The sequence below is a fragment of the Suricata suricatta genome, chromosome 3 (genome assembly GCF_006229205.1).
Source record: "Suricata suricatta isolate VVHF042 chromosome 3, meerkat_22Aug2017_6uvM2_HiC, whole genome shotgun sequence".
In the NCBI taxonomy this organism is placed as follows: Eukaryota; Metazoa; Chordata; class Mammalia; order Carnivora; family Herpestidae; genus Suricata; species Suricata suricatta.
The window spans coordinates 131,938,768-131,961,249 of NC_043702.1; the positions used below are offsets into that span (position 1 = coordinate 131,938,768).

At 36.2% G+C, this 22,482-nt stretch overlaps 1 protein-coding gene across 1 annotated transcript in view; it reads right to left on the minus strand.

Moving 5' to 3' along the window:
• Window positions 1–451: 451 nt before the first annotated feature.
• Window positions 452–22,482, minus strand: part of TSEN15 (tRNA splicing endonuclease subunit 15) — a 37,220-nt gene continuing 15,189 nt past the window's right edge. Inside the window, exons 6-7 of the mRNA XM_029933359.1 lie at window positions 2,358–2,499; window positions 452–1,848 (exon numbers count right to left, since the gene is read on the minus strand). Coding sequence (XP_029789219.1) covers window positions 1,828–1,848; window positions 2,358–2,499 — 163 coding nt within the window. The 3' untranslated portion in view covers window positions 452–1,827. The remainder of the gene's footprint in view (window positions 1,849–2,357; window positions 2,500–22,482) is intronic.

Here is a 22,482-nt window from a genome sequence, read left to right on the forward strand (position 1 = left end):
AATGTTCTTCCTTTTTGCCATTTCTGCATTCTTGTTCCTGTTGTCTTCTAGAGTAGCTAGTTGTGACTTGCTTCTCACCATTAGAACATGCCAAGGTGACAAGCTTTGATTACAGCATATGATTTGGAGCTCACCGTGCTGAGACTTTCTCCCTCAATGGCTTTGAGGAAGCACCCAGCTATGCCAACAAGACCCATGTGGCAAAGAGCTGAGGGCGGGCCCTTGCCAGCAGCCGACCAGGGACTGAGACGGTCAGTCCAGCAGCCCCCAGGAAACCAAAAGCTGCTAACAACCACATGAGGAATGAAGCAGTCCCTTGCCCAGTCAGGCCCCAGATGAGACTGGCCTGACTGCAGCCTTATAAAGGACCCAACTGTGAGATATTAAATGTGTGTTGTTGTAAGTTGCTAAGTTTGTGGTACTATTATTATGCAATGATAGATAACTGATATAGATCTCAAGATACTTTATTTTAAAACACTGTTATTATAAAAGTGATACAAGTAAAGAAAAACGGAAGACAGAATCATCCATTTATCACTGCCACCCTATCATAAGTACAGTTAGTAATTTGTCACCCTTTTATTGGATGCTTGGTGTGTTATTTATATCCATGATCCTACCCATTCATACACTTTCATATTTGCTTTTTTAATTATTTATTTTCTCATATTTTTATTATATTCATTACTAATTTTTAACAACTACATAATGTACCATTTATTGAATATATTGGCCATTTGTATCTGTTTATTGACTATTTCCCCTCTACCAGGGGTTGGCAAACTATGGCTCTGCATTTGTAAATAAAGTTTTATTAGAACACAGCCATGCCCACTTATTTACATATTGGCTACGGTTATTTTTGTACTATAAACAGCATATTTGAGAAGTTTTAAGAGAGACTATATGGTTTGCAAAGCCTAAAATATTTCCCTTCTAGCCATTTACAAAAAGTCTGCTGACTCCTGCCTTAAATTTTTAAGTGGTCTACAATTTGGGCTATTACAACTAATACCATTTGGAATATCTTTGTGCATATAATTTTTTATACTCTAGGCAACATAATTGGGAGGTATTAACAAAAGTGGAATAACTAAGCCTACTTAACAAAGATGTTTTTAAGGCTAACACTGTTCCTCACTCTCTCTCTAATGTCCTAGCCATGATGCAATAAGGGTGGTGGTAATAAGAACGGGAAGCAAGGCCCCACACTCCCAAAGGTGGCGTTTCTCTGGCCCTTATTAATCTAGACATGTATGTAACTTTACAGTCGGAATGAGCATATTTTTACTTTTGATTTAAAGTCAACAGTAACTGCCACACAAAACCCAACTGAAAGAAAACTTCTACTTTCTATTGGGGATTTAAAAGTACACTGAGCAGACTCTCCAGGTGTCAAGGTGTCCATGAAAGGCCATTCCAGGCTAGCTGTAGTGGCCAAAAGGCACTAAGTAGATTGAATAAGAAAAAGGTGACAGTCTCAACAAGGTGCAAGCAGGGGCAGCAATGAACTGTGAGGCAGCTATGAGTGGGGGGACTGAAGAAGCACATGTGTTCTACCCCTCTGAACACATCCTAAGCATACATTTGTATATAACTATAATTAAACTGTCTCCAGATAAGAAAGTTCTAGAGCAACTACCCTATACTTAGGAACAACAACAACAACAAAATTCTTCTATCTGGGAAAGCTTTATTCCTCAAAAAGAAAAACGTATGGAATGGGGCCACCTAAGTCAGCCCTAACTATCTCTGAGATAAAGGACGAACCAGGCTGATGGATCACAAGTCCAATCCCAAAGTAAGCATCATGAAGTACAGGTGTCATCTTCTAAGGGAAATATTCTGCAATTAAAAAAAAAAAGATCAGGATGGGCCATTTCTCCAATACACAAGGTAGTTTAAAAGCAAAATCAGACAGATATTTAATGTGATTATCCTAATTACACCAAGAAAGTATATAAAGAAACTATATATTACGTATTTATTTTATTAAAATGTTCCCGTCAAAATGTCAACTCATTTAACATTCTCTAAAGAAGTGTTCTTTTGGCTAAATCTGTTATAAGCCTTTACATTCCACCTTAGTTAATTATCAAATAACATCAAGACTTTATAAAGTACTCTAGGAAATGATGCAATTCTCCAAAGAGTAAATAAATATAATTATTTTTGTGAAAATTAGGAACATATTACTTTAAACAAAACAGCCAGTTTTCTGCGGTGTGAAAATCAGGTCATTCTTTCCTTGAACTTTCATATTGCAAAGGAAGTTGAATGGCTTGATTCACACTTCAAATCATGTCATAATCTTCTTTTTTTTACTGTTTACTGATAGTTGCCTCAAAACTGACCTGAGGGTCTGGCAGCATAAATCCATCAGTAAGTTTATAATAGACTATTGTGGAATCGGACTCCACTATGGCCAAAGTAAAAGACATTGGCAAATCTGGATCACCTTGCAATTTTCGAGATGCCTTCAAGATCTCCCTTATCCTGAAAATAAAGCCACAATACATTTAGGATTCATAGTCACTCAATTAATAATAAGATCAAACTTGTAAAATCTTGGGGAAGAGGGAGTCAATAACATTATAGCCCCAGTGCTGACTCAGCAAATGTCTGAAGGTTCAAATATAAACATCTAAAGTTAACATCTCATACAGAAAATCCTGCAAATAGGAGTCATCTCCTGAAAGTCATCTTTCAGTCCCTCTTGTATTTACCTGTCTCTCTTGATCATTATACATAAGAGAATCACTACATTCTGGAACCTACAAAAAAAGGCACTAACAGTGTCCATTGAGCCTACATCGCCTAGGGATCATTGTCCAATTTTCCAACTTGGTATCATACAGTAGAACAATGTGGTATTCAGGTTTGCTTTTTAAAAAATAGCTTATACTGGGGCACCTGGGTGGCTCAGTCGGTTAAGCGTCAGACTTCGGCTCATGATCTCGCAGTTTGTGGGTTCAAGCCCCGCATGGGGCTCTGTGCTGACAGGTCAGAGCCTGGAGCCTGCTTCAGATTCTGTGTCTCCCTCTCTCTCTGACCCTCCCCTGCTTGCACTGTCTCTGTCTCTCAAAAATAAAAGGCACAAAAAATAAATAAAAATAAAAAATAGCTTATAATAAACAGTTCCATGTTTCTACATGGCGTTCATTATTTCTACCTTTAAATGGCTATGTAGTATCTATTGGGGAGGGGGGTACTAACAAAGATGTGATCATGGAGGTAGTTGTTTCTGTTGGGTCTTTCCAAGGATTATAATTATTATATATGAATATAGATTTTTTTTTATCATTCTCAATATGTATTCTGATACTTAACAGAAGCTAAGAGAAAAATATAGAGAGAAATAAAACTTTTTCTTATAAAGTTACATATCAAGCATCAATGTTATAAAGGATTTCTGTTTGCTTGCTATGGAAAATAATCTACCAAATCGAATATCTAGATCTTCAAAGTGCTATTAGCTTTTGTTTACCACAAAGTAAAAATCCTTATTACCTACTCAATAAAGCCTGTGTTCAATAATTCAGTAAAATGTAACCTCCAGAGGAGCTTTCTTAAAAAGGCAAATAAAAAATGACCAGTTGTTTTTTTCATTAAGCTAACCAATTCTCCAGAAATTGGAAAAAGATTTACTGGCATATTAACATGCTACAACTGAATACATAAATAACCCCAATATCCTTGTTTTCTTTAGCAGAAATGTAATTTGCCCCCTTAAGTTCTATTCCCATCCCTAAGAAAAATTCTTATGGTCATTCTTCACTCATCCTATTAGCTATTAAATCTATAAACAATCTTAAAAGAAAGTCTCTGCTTTGAAGCATTCTTACTACAATAATTATAATGCTTTAAAAAAAATCTGTAGTAGAGACTGGGGAATTTAGTGATTTAAAAACAGCAATAAACTTCTGGAAAGCTGAAACTAAATTATTATTGCTAAAATATCACTTAATCACTTTATAACCTGTCACCCAGTGAGAAGTGGCTTGTTAAAACAGTTGCTAAAGGCTGCTTACCTACTGCCTCTCATTTAAATGTTTACAGGCGTGTGATGATAGAAGGAGAGAATGTGTTCTAAGTTTCTTTCCTCAGAGTCAAGCCATTTCTAAAGTGACCTTGAGTGAGTCAAGTCAACAATATGGTAGTACTCAGTTGTTAAGCATAACTGTCAGGCCTCATTTATTGGATGTATCAAATCTGCCTACCTGGTGAAATCTTAATTCCTTTTCAGGAGCTGGCAAAGCATCAGCTTCTCTCTTAAGTCTTCCCTGTCACCTGTCCCCAAAATCTCAAGGCAAAGTTAAATATCTTACTCTATAGAAGCAGCTTGTGCAAACCTACATTTCCGTAATTGCTACCTTGTATTTATACCTCTCAGTGTCTGTTTTCCACTGCACTGTACCCATTTTCCATGCCGAAGATAAAAACATGAGCCCGATATGCCCAATAATGCAGTAGAGTACCTGGGCAGAATGAATGAATGAGGCTTTTTGAACAAAGATTTCATATGGCTAAATGTATTTCTGACAAGTACTTTTCTAAAGTTTATTATGCAATTCTATTATACTAAATAAAAATTTACTTTGTCTTGAAAGATCACAATCATCATTTTGGTACTTACTACTGTAGATACCATGGTAGATGGTATATCAGAGAACTCCCTAGAATTTCTTAAAAATTTGCTATTTGCTTGCTTTTTATTCACCAAAATATTCTAATTATTTTATCACTTGTCTCTACACCAGAACTCAGCCAACTACAGTCATCTGTTCTTTCATGGCCTGTGAGCTAGGAATTATCTCTATGTCTTTAAATGGTACATTTTAAATGGTCATATAAGTACCTACATAATAGTCACAATTTTGCTACTTTGTCCACAAAGCCTAAATATTTCCTACTTGGCCCTTTCAGAAAAGGTTTGCTGACCCCTACTGTATACTATGAAAAAGGTTAAAAACACGAATTGTAAGGAATGACCATCAGGGGTGCCTGGATGGCTCAGTCGGTTAAGCCTCTGACCTCGGCTCAGGTCATGATCTCACAGTTCGTGAGTTTGAGCCCCGTCTTAGGCTCTGTGCTGACAGCTCAGAGCCTGGAGCCTGCTTCGGATTCTGTGTCTCCCTCTCTCTCTGACCCTCCCCTGCTCGCGCTGTCTCTCTCTGTCTCTCTAAAATAAATTAAAAAACATAGGGGAAAAAAATGACCATCCGGGTGGTGTACTTTTTTCCAATACTATATATTCAAAAGGAAGAGCAAGAGAAGGTTCCACTTCTAATTAGAATGTAGAAGACCTCAAAAACCGTCATTCCTACCATAACAAAGAAAAACACCTGAACTGTTTTAAAATATTACATTTTTCTTTGAAGACATAAAAGAAATGTGAGCACAAAGAAGTTTAGAGGAAATACATTTTAATGAGAACTGAGTCCCTCCCAGGTAAGTAGAGAACATGAGATAAGCCACTTCCACCCCTGAGGCCCACTGCTAAGTGTGGGCACAGTGGCTAGAAGAGGAAGCCAGTCACAGGCGGGCAACTTCACTTGACAAAGAGAAGCCGTCAATACCTGTAAGAGCCATATATGACGTAGCGTGGTGGATTGAGATCTGTGGAGACACCAGTCCCTCCAGTTAACCAGTTCTCCGCTATGGAAGGGACTGGAAAACAGCAAGCAAGCTCTAATCACAAAGGCCTCATGAAGAGAGAGATCTGATCCCATTCTCAAGACATCTAAAACTAGAAGAGGACTAAAGTTGCAACTCAGCCATGACTAATCTTGACTTCTGACTACATTGACTAAATCAGGCCTTGACTCTACTTGCCAGATAGAGGGAAGGATGAGCTCCTTGGGGGCACGGAGTAGTCAACATCAGTCTCTTATTTATACACAATGTCCAGATACAGTGAACAATTTTAAGCTATGTGAAGAAGCAAGAAAATGCATCTAATGGGGGTGCCTAGGTGGTTCAGTCGGTTAAGTGTCTGACTCAGGCCATGATCTCACAGTTCATGAGTTCGAGCCCCATGTGCTGATAGCTCAGAGCCTGGAGCCTGCTTCTGATTCTGAATTTCTCTCTCTGTTCCTCCCCTATTCACACTCTGTCTGTCTGTCTGTCTCTCTCTTACAAAAATAAACATTAAAAAACTTTAAAAAAATTTTTAAAGAAAATGTATCTAATAATCAAAAGCAAAAAGTCAATATAACAAGACCTTCAGAAAAACTAAGGTTGTTGAAAAACACAGATGTTGGCTGGAATAAATAGCTAAAGACTCTTAAAATAACAATTATAAAAATATTATAAAAAATATTATAATTTTGAGGGAAAACAGGCAAAATGAGTAAGATAAAAAAATTTAGGTAGAACAATAATAATTCTCAAGAAAACAGACATCCTAAAATTAATATATATATGTATATATTTTTTTAAAGTATCGACTAGGCTTAATGGTAGACTACATATGGCTAATGACAGGATTTAGCAAAGCTGAAAATGGGTCACAGGAAACTGAATTAAAGTACAAAGAGAGATAAGAATTTTTAAAAAACACATCAGAGGCCTTTGGTACAATATCAGTTTAATATATCTGGAAATGGAATTACAGAAGGAAAGAGAATGGTATATGCCTTAATCCATTCAAGCTGCTATGACAAAGTATCACATATTAGGTAGCTTATAAACAACAGAAATTTATTTCTCAGTTTTGGAGGCTGGAAAGCCCAAGATCAAGGTACAGCATGGTTTTTTTTCTGGAACAAGAGGCAAGGGATCTTCAATTTTGGAAATGTTTCAGCTATTTCTTCTACACTGCTAGAGTCTAAATATGTCCCCCAAATTTCATATGCTGAAATCCTAACTCAAAGATGAGGATCTTATGAAGTGGGATTTTTGGGAGGTCAAGTCACAAGGGTAGAGCCCTCAGAAAGGAATTAGTGCCTTGTGACCGAGACCCCCTGGAGACCCCTTGTCCCTGACACCATGTGAGGACACAGTGCGATGATGCCGGCTTTGAAACAGGAAGAGGACTCCCACCAGAACAAGACCATGCTGGCACCTTGAAAGAACAAGAAACAACAAGTGTTGGCAAGGATGTGAAGAAAAAGGAACACTTGTGCACTGTTGTTGGGAATGCAAACTGGTGCAGCCACTGAGGAATAGAGTATGGAGGATCTTCAAAAAGTTAAAAATAGAACTACCTTATGATCCCACAGTCATACAAGTGGGTATTTACCCAAAGAATACACAGACACTAACTCAAAGGGATACATGCACCACTATGTTTATCATAGCATTACTTACAATAGCCAAGATATGGAAGCAGCTGACATGTCCACTGACTGATGACTAGATAAATACAATGCGGTGTATATACACAATGAAATAGTATTTGGTCATAAAAAATAAAGAAATCTTGCCATTTGCAATGAATACATGGATGGACCTAGAGAGTATAATGGTAAGTGAAGTAAGTCAGTCAGAGAAGGCAAATATTATATGATTTCACTCATAATGTGGAATTTAAGAAACAAAACAAACAAGCAAAGGGGAAAAAAAGAGAAAGAGAGAGAGAAAAACAAAACCCAAAAAACAGACTCTTAACTATAGAGAACAGAGTGGTGGTTACGAGAGGGAAGGAGACGGGGAGGATGGGTTAAACAGGTGGTGGGGAGTGAGGAGAGCACTTGTGATGCACACCGGGAGATACGCGGAAGTGCTGAGTCACTATACTTACACCTGAAACTAATATATGTTAACTAACCAGAGTTAAAATACAAAAAATTAATTTTCTTTAAATATTACTAACTGGTAGAGTATGACAGATGGGACACAGATGGAAGGGTGGGAAAAAACACCCCTAGAACCTATTAAGGCAATTGTTACATCATTTCCATTTCTTAAAATACTGTATTGTTTAAATCAGAAACATATGTGTATGCATGTATATGTGCATGTGCGTGTGTGTGTGTGTGTGTGTGTGTGTGTTTTTCCCAAGGTGAACTGTCTGGGAATTCTAGCCCATATACTAAACTTTAGGATAGAAATTTCCACCTCATTCATATTTGTTTCCAGAGTTCTTCAATATAAACAGCCAAACATTTTCAAATTTACTCAAAACACCTATGTGGGAAACCTAACCTTTGAAAATTAGCTCAGAGTTGTAAAAGGGGTTTTGTCTTCAGAGTTGAGGGAAATCACTGTCAAAATGAAATGGAAGTTCCCATCTCAGAGCTCTGTTTATCCTACTTGTTTGCATGTGGGGGGAAAACTACCAGTGAGTTTTCTCAGTAATGACAAAATAAAACAGTTTATCTGGTGTTAACTAAAAGCATTTGAGGGAAGTCTTAACAAAGATCTTGTTCAGGATCTCTTCTGGTCTATTTTTAACAAATGTTTAAAGTAACACCATCATCTTTCCCTGTTGGAGATCTTTCTTGCTTCCTTGATGGGAAACCCATAAACCCCTAAAAATGTTACTTTGCCTTCAAGTCAACAGATTGCACTTTCTCAATCTAACAGCAACAATATAACAAAAGGTTCCAAAGTTCTACTTCAAAAATCACACACAGTTATAAAGATGCTGAGAACAATGAAGCCTCACTATAATACTACAATCTCACTTAACTTCTAACAAACTTACGCCTGAAATCTTAATTCAGAAAGCTCAGAACAAAGTTTCCTATATGTAAAAAATTTTAAAGCTCAGTTCTTTGGAAATATATTAGGGAGATGTTTCATTATACAAATCTAAAATAATTTAGATAAGAAAATTATTTATAGTTCATATTTGATAGAAACCCAAAAACAAAATCTATGTATTCATAATAATAAGTTCCTGGTCTCAAGTTCATTATATTTCAAAGGAAAAACCTAAAGAAAGAAATCTGTAATAATAACCGTTGTTATTTGTTACAGCACTAACGAAAGCTGATGTTTATAACAGGTTTTCCTTCTCTTAACTTCAGAGAGAAGCTCAACATACTGAACACAGATAATTCTGAAGTTTAATAAAGCTCACTTTAAAAAGTCTGAGGTGAACACATGGGTAACATTATCTGGCTACTGCCCTTCCTCCAAAATATGTAAATGATTTCTATAAATCTTAGCATTCATTTTTCTGGTGATTTTATAATAGAGATTAAGTAAACTCTGAAGATTTGTACACAGGATAAGCAAGTTGAAAACACTTTTAACTCAAATGTTGTAAAATAGAATGCATAATGGCTTAAAATTATTTTTAATTTCAATCCACAGAAAGCAGTATCTCCTGTCCTCTTCGAGGTGGCCAAACTGGTAAAGACTGTAGCCGTACCACTGAGCTACTCCTTGATCTGCCCTGTTATGATCCACTGGAACAACACATCATAACGCAGCTCTGAAACACAACACGAAGGTATTGTACCAGAGAAGCCTTATTCATCTACAGGCTCAACCTTGATGAAAAGTTTCAAGGATAATAGACCACTTCCTTGGGAATCATGCCAATGTCTTCCTAGTTAAAAAAAAAAAAAAAAATTCAAGGCAGCTAAAGTCCCAAGGTTGGATTATTGAATAATTAAGTTCCTGTGTGGCCATTCACCCCAGTGGGAAGTCATTCTGCTAAAATAAACTGCAAGCGTTTTTTGGAGGTTTTTTTGGGGGGGTTTTGTGTGTGTGGTTTGTTTTTGTTTTTGTTTTTGTTTTTGTTTTTGAGGCTAAGAGAAAAAAATGCTATGTCAGTTGAAAGACACTGCTGGAATTGGGGGTTTCAACCACCAAGAGATTTCCAGCAGAGGTAGTATGAGGACACACATTTTGATATGCAGGGAGCCAAATGACAGAAATTATTTGACCAGTTATTAGACTTCAGGCCTCAAATAAAATAATGGTCATTAATGCATTTGTAATACTTTTGGAGAGAAGAAATATTTTTTGATTACAGGGAAATAATAAAATATGTAGTACTTCAGGATTAAATCTTTTAACTAAGAACATTTTTTAAAATGTCCTAAAAAAAAAAAAGGAACTCAATTATTGTTAGTAACTCTTTAGTCCACCATTAATGTAAATCCTTTCTTAAAGACACTAAGGAAAAAGAAGGGCTGAAAGCTGGTTGGTGGAAGAGGCAATGAGGATATAGATGAAAAAGAATCTGACTAAAAGTAAGGAGGCTACTCACAGCACTGGCAGAGTGCCTCTTCAGACCTGTGAGCGTGCTCTGTCTGCAGATGCATATTATACGTACAGTGTAAAGCGTGGGAAACAGTGATAAACCTTGTAAGTGGATGGATTTTGCAGACATTCTAAGTTTCTTTGGAAACTCTTGGAAGGTTGCTTATAGCATATCTTTATGTTCTTCACAACGTTATTTAGCAAGTCTGCTGCAGGAACTGAGTAGTCTGAGAGTTCGTTCATTCGTTCATTCATTCATTCATTCAACAAGTACTTAATTAAGACCAAGTACTACCTAGACACGGGGGGCTACAGCAATGAAAAAGCAAAGTTCCTGCTTGCATGGATGTCCTTTTCTAGTGGAGGAAGGAAGATAGGAAACAATCAAAGACAACCAAATCTATAATATATTGAGTAGCAATAAATGTGGTAAGTGTTATAAATTAGATAGTGTTATAAATAAATAGGTTGTAATTGTAGAGGGTGAGATGATAGTAGCTTACACTAGAATAATGACAGTATAGCATAAGTGATGAGAAATGACAGATTTGACATATGCTTTTAAGAAAGAACTGCCAGAATTTGATGATGTATTAATTTGGGGTATGAGACCTGGGTAGACTAAAACTAGTAAGAGATTATAGCAAGATTACAGGATACAAAGTTAATACAGAAGTCAAGTGCTTTCTTATATACCAGCAATGAACAACTACAATTTGAAATAAAAAAGACAAAACCATTTATATTTGCACAAAATAGGCATAAACCTAACAAAAATATGTACAGGATCTAATAAGGAAAACTATAAAACTCTGATGAAAGAAATCAAAGGAAATCTAAATAAATAGAGACAGTCTATGTTCCTGGATAGGAAGGCTCAATATTGTTAAGACGCCAATTCTTCCCAAAGAGATCGACAGCTCTCAATCCCAAACAAAGCTTTAACAAATTATTTTGTGGAATGGATAAACTGTTTCTAAAGATTATATGGAAAGGCAAAAGTCCTTGAATAATACAATCTGAAGAAGAGCAAAGTGAGAGGACTGACATTACCCACCTTCAAGACTTATAAAGCTACAGTAATTAAGATCATGTAGCATAGGTGAAGGAACAGACAAATAGGTTAACAGACTAGACTAGAGAGCCCAAAAGTGGCCACAAAAATCCAGTCAACTGATCTTTGACAAAGGAGCAAAAGCAAGTCAATAGAAAAAGAACAGTCTTTTCAACAAATGGCGCTAGAACAACTGAGTATCAACACAGAAAGAAAATGAATCTAGACACACCCCTTACACTTTTCACCAAAATTAACTCGAAGATGACCATAGATCTAAATGTAGAACACTAAACCTTAGAACTTGTAGAAGACAATATAGGAGAGAATCTAAGTGACCTTGGGCTTGGCAATGAGTTTTTAAAAATTTTTTAAAGTTTATTTTTATTTATTTTGAGAGAAAGAGAGAGCAAGAAGGGGAGGGCCAGAGAAAGAAGGAGACAGAATCCCAAGCAGGCTCTGCACTAATAGTACAGAGACTGATGTAGGGCTCGAAGTCACGAACCATGAGATCATGACCTGAGCCAAAATCAAGAGTCACCCACACCAACTGAGCCCCTGGTGATGAGTTTTTAGAACATCAAACGTGTGATCCACAAAAGAAAAAATTACTTAGTTGTGCTCTGTTAAAATTAAAAACTTCTGTTCTCCAAAAGATACTATTAAAAGAATGAAAAAACAAGCCACAGGGTGGGAGAAAATATTGGCAAAACATGTGTTTGATAAAAAGACTTATATCCAAAATACACAAACCCTTCAAACTCAACAAAAAGAAAAACAACCAGCCCAAATAAAAAAGTGGGCAAAAGATCGGAGCAGGCATCTCACCAAAATAGATATACAGGAGGCACATAAACATATGAAAGATGCTCAACATTATATGTCATTGGGAAACTGCAAATTAAAACAAACAAACAAACAAAAAAACAAACAAGATACTACTTATGCACCTATGAACATAGCTGAAACTCAAAAAACAAAAACTGCCATGGTGGCAAGGATGCGTACTGCTAAGTGAAAGAAACCAATATGAAAAGGCTACATACTGAATAATTTCAACTACACAGCATTCTGGAAGAGGCAAAACTATAGAGAAAGTTAAAAGTCCAGGGGCTGCCAGGGGCTCAGGGTAGGGCCAAAGGGACGAATATATGGAACGCAGGGGATTTTTAGGGTGGTGAATCTATTCTGCACATAATGGTGGCCACATGGCATTATGAATTTAGAACTGTTCAATAAAAAGAGTGAACCCTGATGTAAACTAGGAGCTTTAGTTAAAATAATGTATCAATACTGGTTCATTAATTATAACAAATGTACCACACTCATGCAAGATGTTAAAAATAACACTAATAAACACTGTGTTGGGCTGGGGCTTATATGGGAAATCTCTGTACTGTCTGTTCAATTTTTCTGTAAATCTAAAATTAGTCTCAAAACTGAAGTCCATCTATACAGAAAAGGACTCCAAGGGTTTTGGCCTTTGCTTCAGAATGAACAGAGTTGCCATTGTCTGGCTTGGGGAAAACTGCAGAAGGACCAGTCTAGGCAGCAACTTGAGTTCTTTGTGGTCATGTTACTTGGAGGTCCCTTTTAGATCTCAGTGGTGACGTCAAATAGGCAGGCAAACATGGGTCTTAGGTTCAAGAAGACATTGAATTGGAGACCTAAATTTGGGGGTCCTCAGTATATTGATGATATTAAAACTGTGGACCCAGATGAGGTTTTCTAGGGAACAAGTATGAAGAAGAGAAAAGGTCAGAGATCTAAGCCTTAGAGCACTTTAACATGAAGAGGCTAGAAACCTGAAAAAGTTCAGCAAAGGAGGCAAAGAAATGGCAAGTGATGGAGAGTTATTAACCTCTTCAAATCCCCAAGTTATACTCTGCACTAACAGCCATCATTTCCTATCTCTTCAGATTTGTGTATTTTAATTAAAGTCTTCAGAGAGAATGGAAACAAGCATTATAATTCCTAATATTCTCATTCAAATAATTTCCCCACCTTTGTTTCAGGATATACCTGTGTCTCTCAAAGACCTCAAAGTAGCAAAACCCTTGCTCTAACTTTCTCTTACTTTTGGATTCCTTAATCCATTCTGCCTCTCTTGATCTACTACTGCTTACCTGGAGGGTGGTTACTTTTCTCCTTTTCTGTCTCTCCTTCCGCCCCTTCTTTCTCATTCTTTCATTCCTCATCTTTCTCACATCGTGCACACACGCACACATACACACACACACCCTTGTTCTAGGGCTTTCTCACCAGTTGCAGACAGGAACTTCCTCTGCCATTACTAATACGCAGTCATGATGAACGATTTGCAATTTCCAGGCTCTCAGCCTTCAATACCTTGCTCATGATATTATTTCTGTCAGGAACTTACTTCCAATCCCATCCCCATTCCATATGACACGCCTACACATATTTCAAACAACTTGTCTTATAGGAAACGTTCTCAGACTCACGCAGCTCCCACCCAGCAGCCCGAGGTGGGGTCTCCTCCCTCCGCAGTCTGCCTCAGTGCCAGGTACCTCTCTCTCATTACCTCTGTCACACTGCATATAAACGCCTGTCCATTTCAGCTCTAGTCTGTGAGCATTATGAGGGCAAGGTCTGTGATGTTTTACACCCCTTAAGTCCAACACATAACAGGCACCCAACAAATGAATGGGAAATCTAGAGAATACTGGCGTAATCTGCAATTTGCCTTTTTATGTACCTCTAAAACCAAAACACGCTTCTACTTTGCTCTATAATTATATTTATATTCATTATATTTAATGTTAAATAAAAATACGATTATATACATTTTTAATATTCTTACTAAAAGGTATGTTATTTTGGTATGAGAACAATAAATAAAATATTAATTTTTCCTCACATCTCAGTGTTTTAAAATACGGGTTCTTTTTCTTCTCCTAATAAAAACACTGATATAACGTATTTAAAGATGAATGGCGTGTCCATTTTTATTATCTGGGTAACCACTGTGAAAACACATAACCAGCTAATATTTTAAAAGTAATCATGTTCTTTTAAAAGGGAAAATTACTATCAATAGTTTTTAAACAGAATTATTTAAAACCTACATTAATTCTAACAAAGAAAAAGGAATGCAGCTTTTCTGATTCAATGTAGGAAGAAGGGTGGACATATTCTTTTGAAAACAATGTTGTAGGGTGCCTGGGTGCCTCAGTTGGTTAAGCGTCCAACTTCATTTCAGGTCATGATCCCGTGGTTTGTGAGTTCAAGCTTCACATCGGGCTCTGTGCTGACAGCTCAGAGCCTGGAGCTTGCTTCGGATTCTGTGTCTCCCTTTCTCTCTGTCCCTCCTCTGCTTGTGCTCTGCCTCTCTCTCTCAGAAATAAACAAACTTTTAAAAAAGAGATATTTTCACAATTACAGCTACCTGTAATACTACTACAGAAACCTGTCATACCATTATCCTAACCTTGTTATATTTTAGGGACATTCAACAAATACCAGTGACTGAAGAGAAGCTAATCAAACTATCTGAACATAAATTTGACTTCATTTGCTACCCTAGCACTGAACAAGGTCTCTGACTTTCATTAGGATTCCTCTGGTTACCTCATCTTTAAATTCATCAGATCTTTTTGACCTCAAAGAATTTATTAATATGATTTTATACCATTGCTGAGTCTGGGGAAACTGTACTCATAACATTTGCAGTCATTTACCAAACTTGCTACATGGATTCCTAGATTCACTTTAGTAAGAAATAACATAGAGTACTTTCATTTGCATATACCATTTGAATATATAACTTAATATAGTATTTTACAATGTAACCTAAAAATCATTTTACATTAGCTTTAAGAGGCAGTTTTTAGATGAGAGAAAAAGGAGATGTGTCCTTCCCTGAAAGAGACACAAACAACCTCCTACTCCATCAGCATAATTTTCCCACTAGATCAGAAGTGGGCACTTTACCAATTCTATTCTCCCACTGGAGATCAGCAATTAGTATTGAATCAATATTTTCACAAGGGACAATTACACACAAGACTTTCTGAGACTTGAAATATATGTCAAAGTGTTTTAACTATGGACATATATCGTGTATAACCGTTTACAGAAATCACCGGTCACAAGTATACTTTTGCTCAAAGTAATGTATTTACTCACTTCCATTCAAATACATATTCACTCTTGCCAGAAACTGTATAAATTAAATCATGTCCAAAGCCTGGGAAAACAATTAGGAAATGGATACAAAAACTGTTTAGCCATTCTCATAAGTTCACACAGACAACACATTAGATGCTGACTAGAACTGTTGCCTTTTAAGGAGTCAGTAAATATACATGCAGCAAAAATAAATAAGGGAAAGAATAAGCCATGCAAATCCACTTGCTACTCTGCACTCAGGGGTTAGGCAGCAAGGCAGCTACTGAAGTAATTTTAAGTGATACAGTGAGATTGTTCACTGTCATCCCTGGGGAAATGTTTTATAACTAAGTTGTAGTTACCTACATAAATGATAGATTTTGGGCCAGTTTTACAAATAAAAGACTCCAAAATTTAGGACGTAAATAAAGGAAACAGCTTATCACGGCTTCTATGCTGTACGTCATTTGTAAATAGCAGGGGCTTACCCCTCCAGCAAATTACTAACTCCTCTGGCTCTCATGGTTCGTATACTACCCAGATTCCCTAGTAATAATGTGATTTTAATGTTTTTGAGGAAGAGCGCGAACACATACACACATGCACACCATTAATCAAGCAGCTAAGCAGCCTAGTCTAGGACAGTGATTTACAATTGGGTGTGGTCAGGTTGATTGCGCAGTATGTGACAAGTAATTTGTTTCTCACAATAAAGTACCAAAGTTGGCAGGTTATGATTCAATATAAAATTAAAATTCCCTATAATCGATCATCATTCTTATCCATTTACATTCTACCATGCTTTCCTGAGTAAGAGTCAAAGGAAAGACCAGCATCAAGAGGTCCTGGGAACAATATAGGACCAAAGCCTATAATACTAATACTATGCATCTATGTAGCAGTCCAACAAAAGTGAACTGGAGTCATGAGTCAGAACAACAATAATAACGATTAAAACCACCAGTAAAAGCTAATCACTAAGTATCGATAGTTACTAAGGTCACATAAAGAGAGGTAATCAGACATTATATGCCTACGGATGAAAGAATAGACCACCAGCTATATGGTCTGACTAATGTGATCAAATTAAATCTATCAACCCTCTGGTTGTAGCTGTCACTTTGCAGCAAACACAGAGGACAGGGAAACATGTTGCAGGGCACCATGAGTGAGCAATCGGCAAACCCAGACCATGGGAAAGTACACAGGTCCAACCACCTAGGTTCTTTAACAGAAGAATTGTTAAGAAAAGAAATTGATAGAGGCAGAACCCATACCTCAGGGGTTTGTAAGCTACTGGTCTGTGAGCCAAATCTGGACTTCTTTCTTTTTTTGTAAATAAAGTTATAAGAACACAGCCACACCCATTTGTTTATATATTGTCCATGGTTGCTTTCACACTCACGTGGCAGAGCTGAGGACCTGTGACACAGACAAAGGAGCCTGCAAAACTAAAAGCCTTTGTTATCCAGAGCTTTATGGAAAAAGTTTGCCAATCTCTATTGCAGATTAATGGAGATTTATAAAATATAACAAAAAAATTTAATGGGCAAAATTCATGAGACACAAATAACTTGACAAATTTATTTGCAAAGATAAAGGTGATTTTAAATTGTATATGGAAAATAAAAGTACTAGCATAGTAAAAAAAAATAAAACTTTGAAAAAAGAACAAAGTTGGAAGACTTACACTCCTGATTTCAAGTCTTCCTATAAAGCTACAGTAATCCAGACAGTGAGACACTGACTAAGGACAGACACACAGAGCAGTAACAGAGCAGTCGCATAGACTAGGGAGTTCAGAAAGAGACGCACACAAAGGGGAACTGAGTTTCAACACAGGTGTCACAGTAATCAAATTGCACTGGAATAATTGGACATGCATTTGCAAAAACAAAAAAAGAAAAAAGAATCTTGACTCATAGCTCACACCACAAAAAAAAAATCAACTCAAAATTATCACAGACCTAAAAGTAAAAACTAAAACTGTAAAATTTCAAAAAGAAAACATGGTCAAAAATGTTATGACTTACAAAGAACCCCAAAACTACAAACTCTAAAAGAAAATAAAAAGATTAAACTGAACATCAACCAAAATTAAAACCTTCTGTTCCTCGAAAGAAATTAAGAAAATTCATAGACAAAAAGAAAATATTTTCAAAAAAATTTTTGATAAAGGAATTGCATTTAGAACACATACAGAACTCTTACAATTTATGAAGAACACAATATAACCTTGAGAATTTAAGCAATAGATTTGAGCTGATACTTGACAAAGACAAGGCACAGGTGGCAAGTATGTACATGAAATGATGCTCAGCATCGTTAGTCATCAGGGAAATACAAATTTAAAGTCACAATGAGATATCATTACTTAACTGAATGGCTAAAATTAAATGAACTGATTATCCAAAATTATCATCCAACTGGAACTTTTATACTTTGCTGGTGGGTACAGAAAAGAGAACAGTCACTTTGGAACATAGTTTGATAGTTTCTCATAAAGTTAAAAATATACTTACCATATGAACTAGTTAGTAATTCAATGCCTAAATATTTACTCTGGAGAATTAAAAGCATATGTCTACACAAAGACCTATATGAGAATGTATGCAGTGTTTTTGTCCATAAAAGCCAAAAACTAGAAACAACCCAAACGTCCAACAACTGGTGACTGGATAAACAAACTGTGGTGCGTCCACATAATGGAATACTATGAGCAACATGAAGGGGCGCACTACTGAGCCGGCAACACGAAGCGGCGCACCACTATAATCACCAGCATGGAATAATCTGCAAAGCATTACGCTAAGGGATGGAAGCAGGACACAGAGGTTAGGATTCTACTGATAGATAGGACACTCTGGAAAAGGCAAAACCATAGGTATTGATGACAGAGGAACACGAGGGAAGCCTAGGGGGAATTGTGTATTGGTTACATGACTATACATTTATTAAAAACTCACATGCCTATTTCCCTAAAATGAGTGATTTTTATTGTATATAAATTTTACCTCAGTAAGACTGAGTTTAAAATAAAACAGGCAAAACTAAACTACAAGGAAACACATGGAAATTATTACTGTAAAAGTATAAATAACGGTTACTTTTGTGGGAAGGAGAGGGTTATGTTTGGGACAAAACACATGGTAGGGGGTTGGGGATGGCCAAAAAAAGTTCTATTTCTTTACTTGATGGTGGTTACAAGGATTCAAGATGTTTGCTATATAATTCAATCTATACATTTTTATTGTGTAATTGTCTGTATCTGGTTTTATTTTACAATAAAAGATTTAAGACAAGAAATAATGAGTTGGCGGGATGTGGAGAAAAGGGAACACTCATGCACTGTTAGTGGGAATGTAAGTTGGTACAGCCAGTATGAAAAACATCATGGAGGTTCTCAAAAAATTAAAAATAAAAATACCATATGACCCAGTAATTCCACTACTGGGTATTACCCAAAGAAAATGAAAATACTAATTCAAAAAGATATACACACCCCTATGTTTACTGCAGCAATATTTACAGTAGGCAACATATGGAAGCAACCCGTGTCCATCAATAGATGGATGGGTAAAGATGTGGGGGGGGAGTGTATGTGTGTGTATACATACATCATATATATATAATATATATGTGATGGAACATTACTTAGCCATAAAAAAGAATGAAATTTTGGCATTCACAACATGAATGAACCTAGAAGATATTATGCCAAATGAATTCAGAAAAAGATAAATACCATATGATTTCACTTAAATGTGAAATCTAAAAAGCAAAACAACAAACAAACTTCCAGTGATATAATAAAGGATGAAATATAGTCAATAATTATAACTTTATATGGTGACACATGGTAACTATACTTACTGTGGTGAACATTTTATAATGTATATAACTGTCAAATCACTGTTATACTAACATAATACTGTATGTTAACTATACTTCAATAAAAAAGCGCCAATAAAATAGAAAGAGCTCTAATAGCTATGAGACTTCATTATCTACTATGAGACCTTGGTACAATTCACCTAATCCTTCATTATCTTTTGGAAACAGCAGAGTATAAATAAAAATACATCTTAACCTCAGTTTTTTGTATATGAAATTGGGAAAAAATAAGTGCTCTATATGCTATTCAGAATTTTAGTGCTGATGAAATGAGAGTATACCTAGGATACTTGGAAATATTACAATGTTGTCTACAAATGCAAAACACTCTTACAACCACAAGGCATAATCCACAGCAGCACGCTCCTGCTTAAAGTCCTTCAGTGGCACCACCCAACTAGCACCAAGTTTTACAGTGCTCTTTGTGGAACCAAGGACTCAACAGACATGCCTCAGGGTCCGGGACTCGGGTGTATTGTACAGATTGTGCCTTGCACAAGAATGCCTGGTGCAAGCAGGTCTAAAACCCGGCTTATGCTGCTTGCCAACTCTTCAATCCTGGTGAAAAGACATTTTTTTTGGTCAGTCCAAGAGGAGTATCTCTTTCTAATTCACTCAAAGGCACTCTCTGAGCTAGCTGTAGCGCTATTTAAAGACTCCCACATAAGCTAATGCTTTCTTTCTTGTCAAACAATAACAATGTACACTGTCTGAAAAGTTTCTGCATAGTTTAGATGCCCAAATTTCAATTGGGCACATATTAGATTTCTCTTTCCCTGGTTACAAATGGAGTTGAGCCATTTGGGTTCCTTTTCTGTGAGTTGTCTGTTTCTGTCCATGTTTGGGGTTGTGTTGTTTCCCCTGAAGTCACAGAAGTTATTTATATACTATGAATTTGTCAGTTATGTGTCAGTAAATCTCTTCTCCTACTCATGAAAACATATTTTGAGACTATAAACCGATAACCTTTTGGAGAGGAATTTAGTAACAACCAGTAAAAGGGAAGGTGTAAATGCTAGAAGTCCCAGCCTTTCTACCACTAGACTTCCATCTTGGAGAAACTCTCCTACATGACAACTAAGATATACAGGGCTCTTCATCACAGGAGAACTTTCAATAGTAAAGAACTGAAATCAGTGATGGCTTTCAGGATCTAGGTAACCTTTTCCACCTAATTTCCCATCTTTCCTATTTTCTCATGAGTTCTATTTAGTCATGTATTCATCAGCTGCCTTACCCAACATTATTACTCCGAACCAGACAGCATGCATACAGCCAGGCAATCATGCTTAACTACTTGCAATTGTCCTGCTAAAACATGGTCTCTTACCACCTTCAGGAGGTTTTTCCTGTCCTTCCTCTGGGTCCTGCTACAACCCTCTATAAAGTACTTCTCTGTACTCCATTATCCTTGCTATCCAATTCCCTAACAATAAAATAAGTGGAGCCAGTCCCAAATTACACGTTAATGAAATCTCAGAATAAAAGAGAATTGTTTTATTAGATTCCATCTAACAATTAGCAAAATAATGAAATAAAATTTATTTTCCAAGTCAATATTTAGTGCTAGAACAATACTTTCAAAGGGATGTCTTAATTACCATCTGATCTCATTTACATGTGGAATTTAAAAAAACAAAACAAACCAAAAAAGCTCCTAGATACAAAAACAGACTGATGGTTGTCAAAGGCAGAGAATGGGATGTGGGTAAAATGGGTTAAAGGAGTCAAAAGGTACAGCGTTCCAGTTATAAAATAAAATACATAAACTATGGGGATAATATAATATACAGCATGGCAACCACAATTTATAATACTACAGTGTATATCTGAAAGTGGCAAAGGGAGTAGATCTTAAAAATTCTCATCACAAGAAAACAAATTCTGTAACTCCATAAGGTAACAGATCTTGAGTAGGCTTATTGTGCTGATCATTTCACTATATATACAAATACCTGAAACCTAACATAATGTTGTATCACTTATACTAAACAAGGGAGCTGTCTTGATTAACGTGGAATCCCCAGCACTTACATCACTACCTGACATGTAATACTCAATAAATATTTGGTAGGCGAAGACTAAAAAGCCTCAGCAATATTATAGGACAAATAATGATGTTTAAAAGTAAACACAGTGATTTATTTTGTAGATAATTTATTACTGAATAAAGTAAGAGCTGTTATCTCTCATATACATTTTTATGATGAGTTACTGTCACAAGGTCCAACCCAAATACTTTTAGGACATATCCCAATGAATTTTTTCCCCTATGGACAGCTGCAAAAGATTCAAAGTCAACAATTCTCTTTTCTATGTTACTAATGAAGGAAAATTCCTAAATTAACCACAATGTCTGAAATCACAGCATTACTGTTAGATAACATTTTATATATAAGGTATTCATGGAAGTAAAAATAGATAAAAGTATGCCTACGATCTAAAATATCATTCCTGTTAAAGACTGAGGAAAAAAATCAAACATACACTCTCTCATTCACACATACAAATCTTTATTTGTTAAACAGTTATTTGCATACTTTGAGTTGAGAAAATTTTATGCCATAAAAGGCATAATAAGTCCAGTAGGTGCTGAGCCTCATTTATGCTGTTTTCTATATTATTATTCTATTGCATAATTATGAATATTTCTATAAAAACCAAGATACAAAGACTTAAGCCCTGAGTTACTAAATGCAAGAGCGTAAAAATGGTTTACTAAGTTATCCTTCCAACTAATTCTATTTAAGGAAGAAAACAAGCTTTATATAATAAAGCTGGAAAATCAATAATCATCAGTTGGAAAAAACTAGAAATTAATAGGACTCAAATTTGTACCTGTAGATCTAGGAAGTTACTTTGATTCAAATAGACTACTGATTTTATTTTTTAAGATTAATTTCAGGTTAATTACAAATGATAGTTTCTTATCCAAACAAATAATGTAACAATAATACTAGCTAGTATAATTTCTTGCAGTAACTAAAAGACACAAAGGGAGAGTTTATTTACTTATTTTTTTTCTTTTATAGTTTACTGTCAAGTTGGTTTCCATGTAACACCCAGTGCTCATCCTGACAAGTGCCCTCCTCCATGCCCATCACGCCCCTTCCCCTCTCCCCCTCCCCCATCAGCCCTCAGTTTGTCCTCAGTATTCAAGAGTCTCTCATGGTTTGCCTCCCTTCCTCTCTGCAACTATTTTTCCCCACTTTCCCTCCCCCATAGTACAAAGGGGGAGT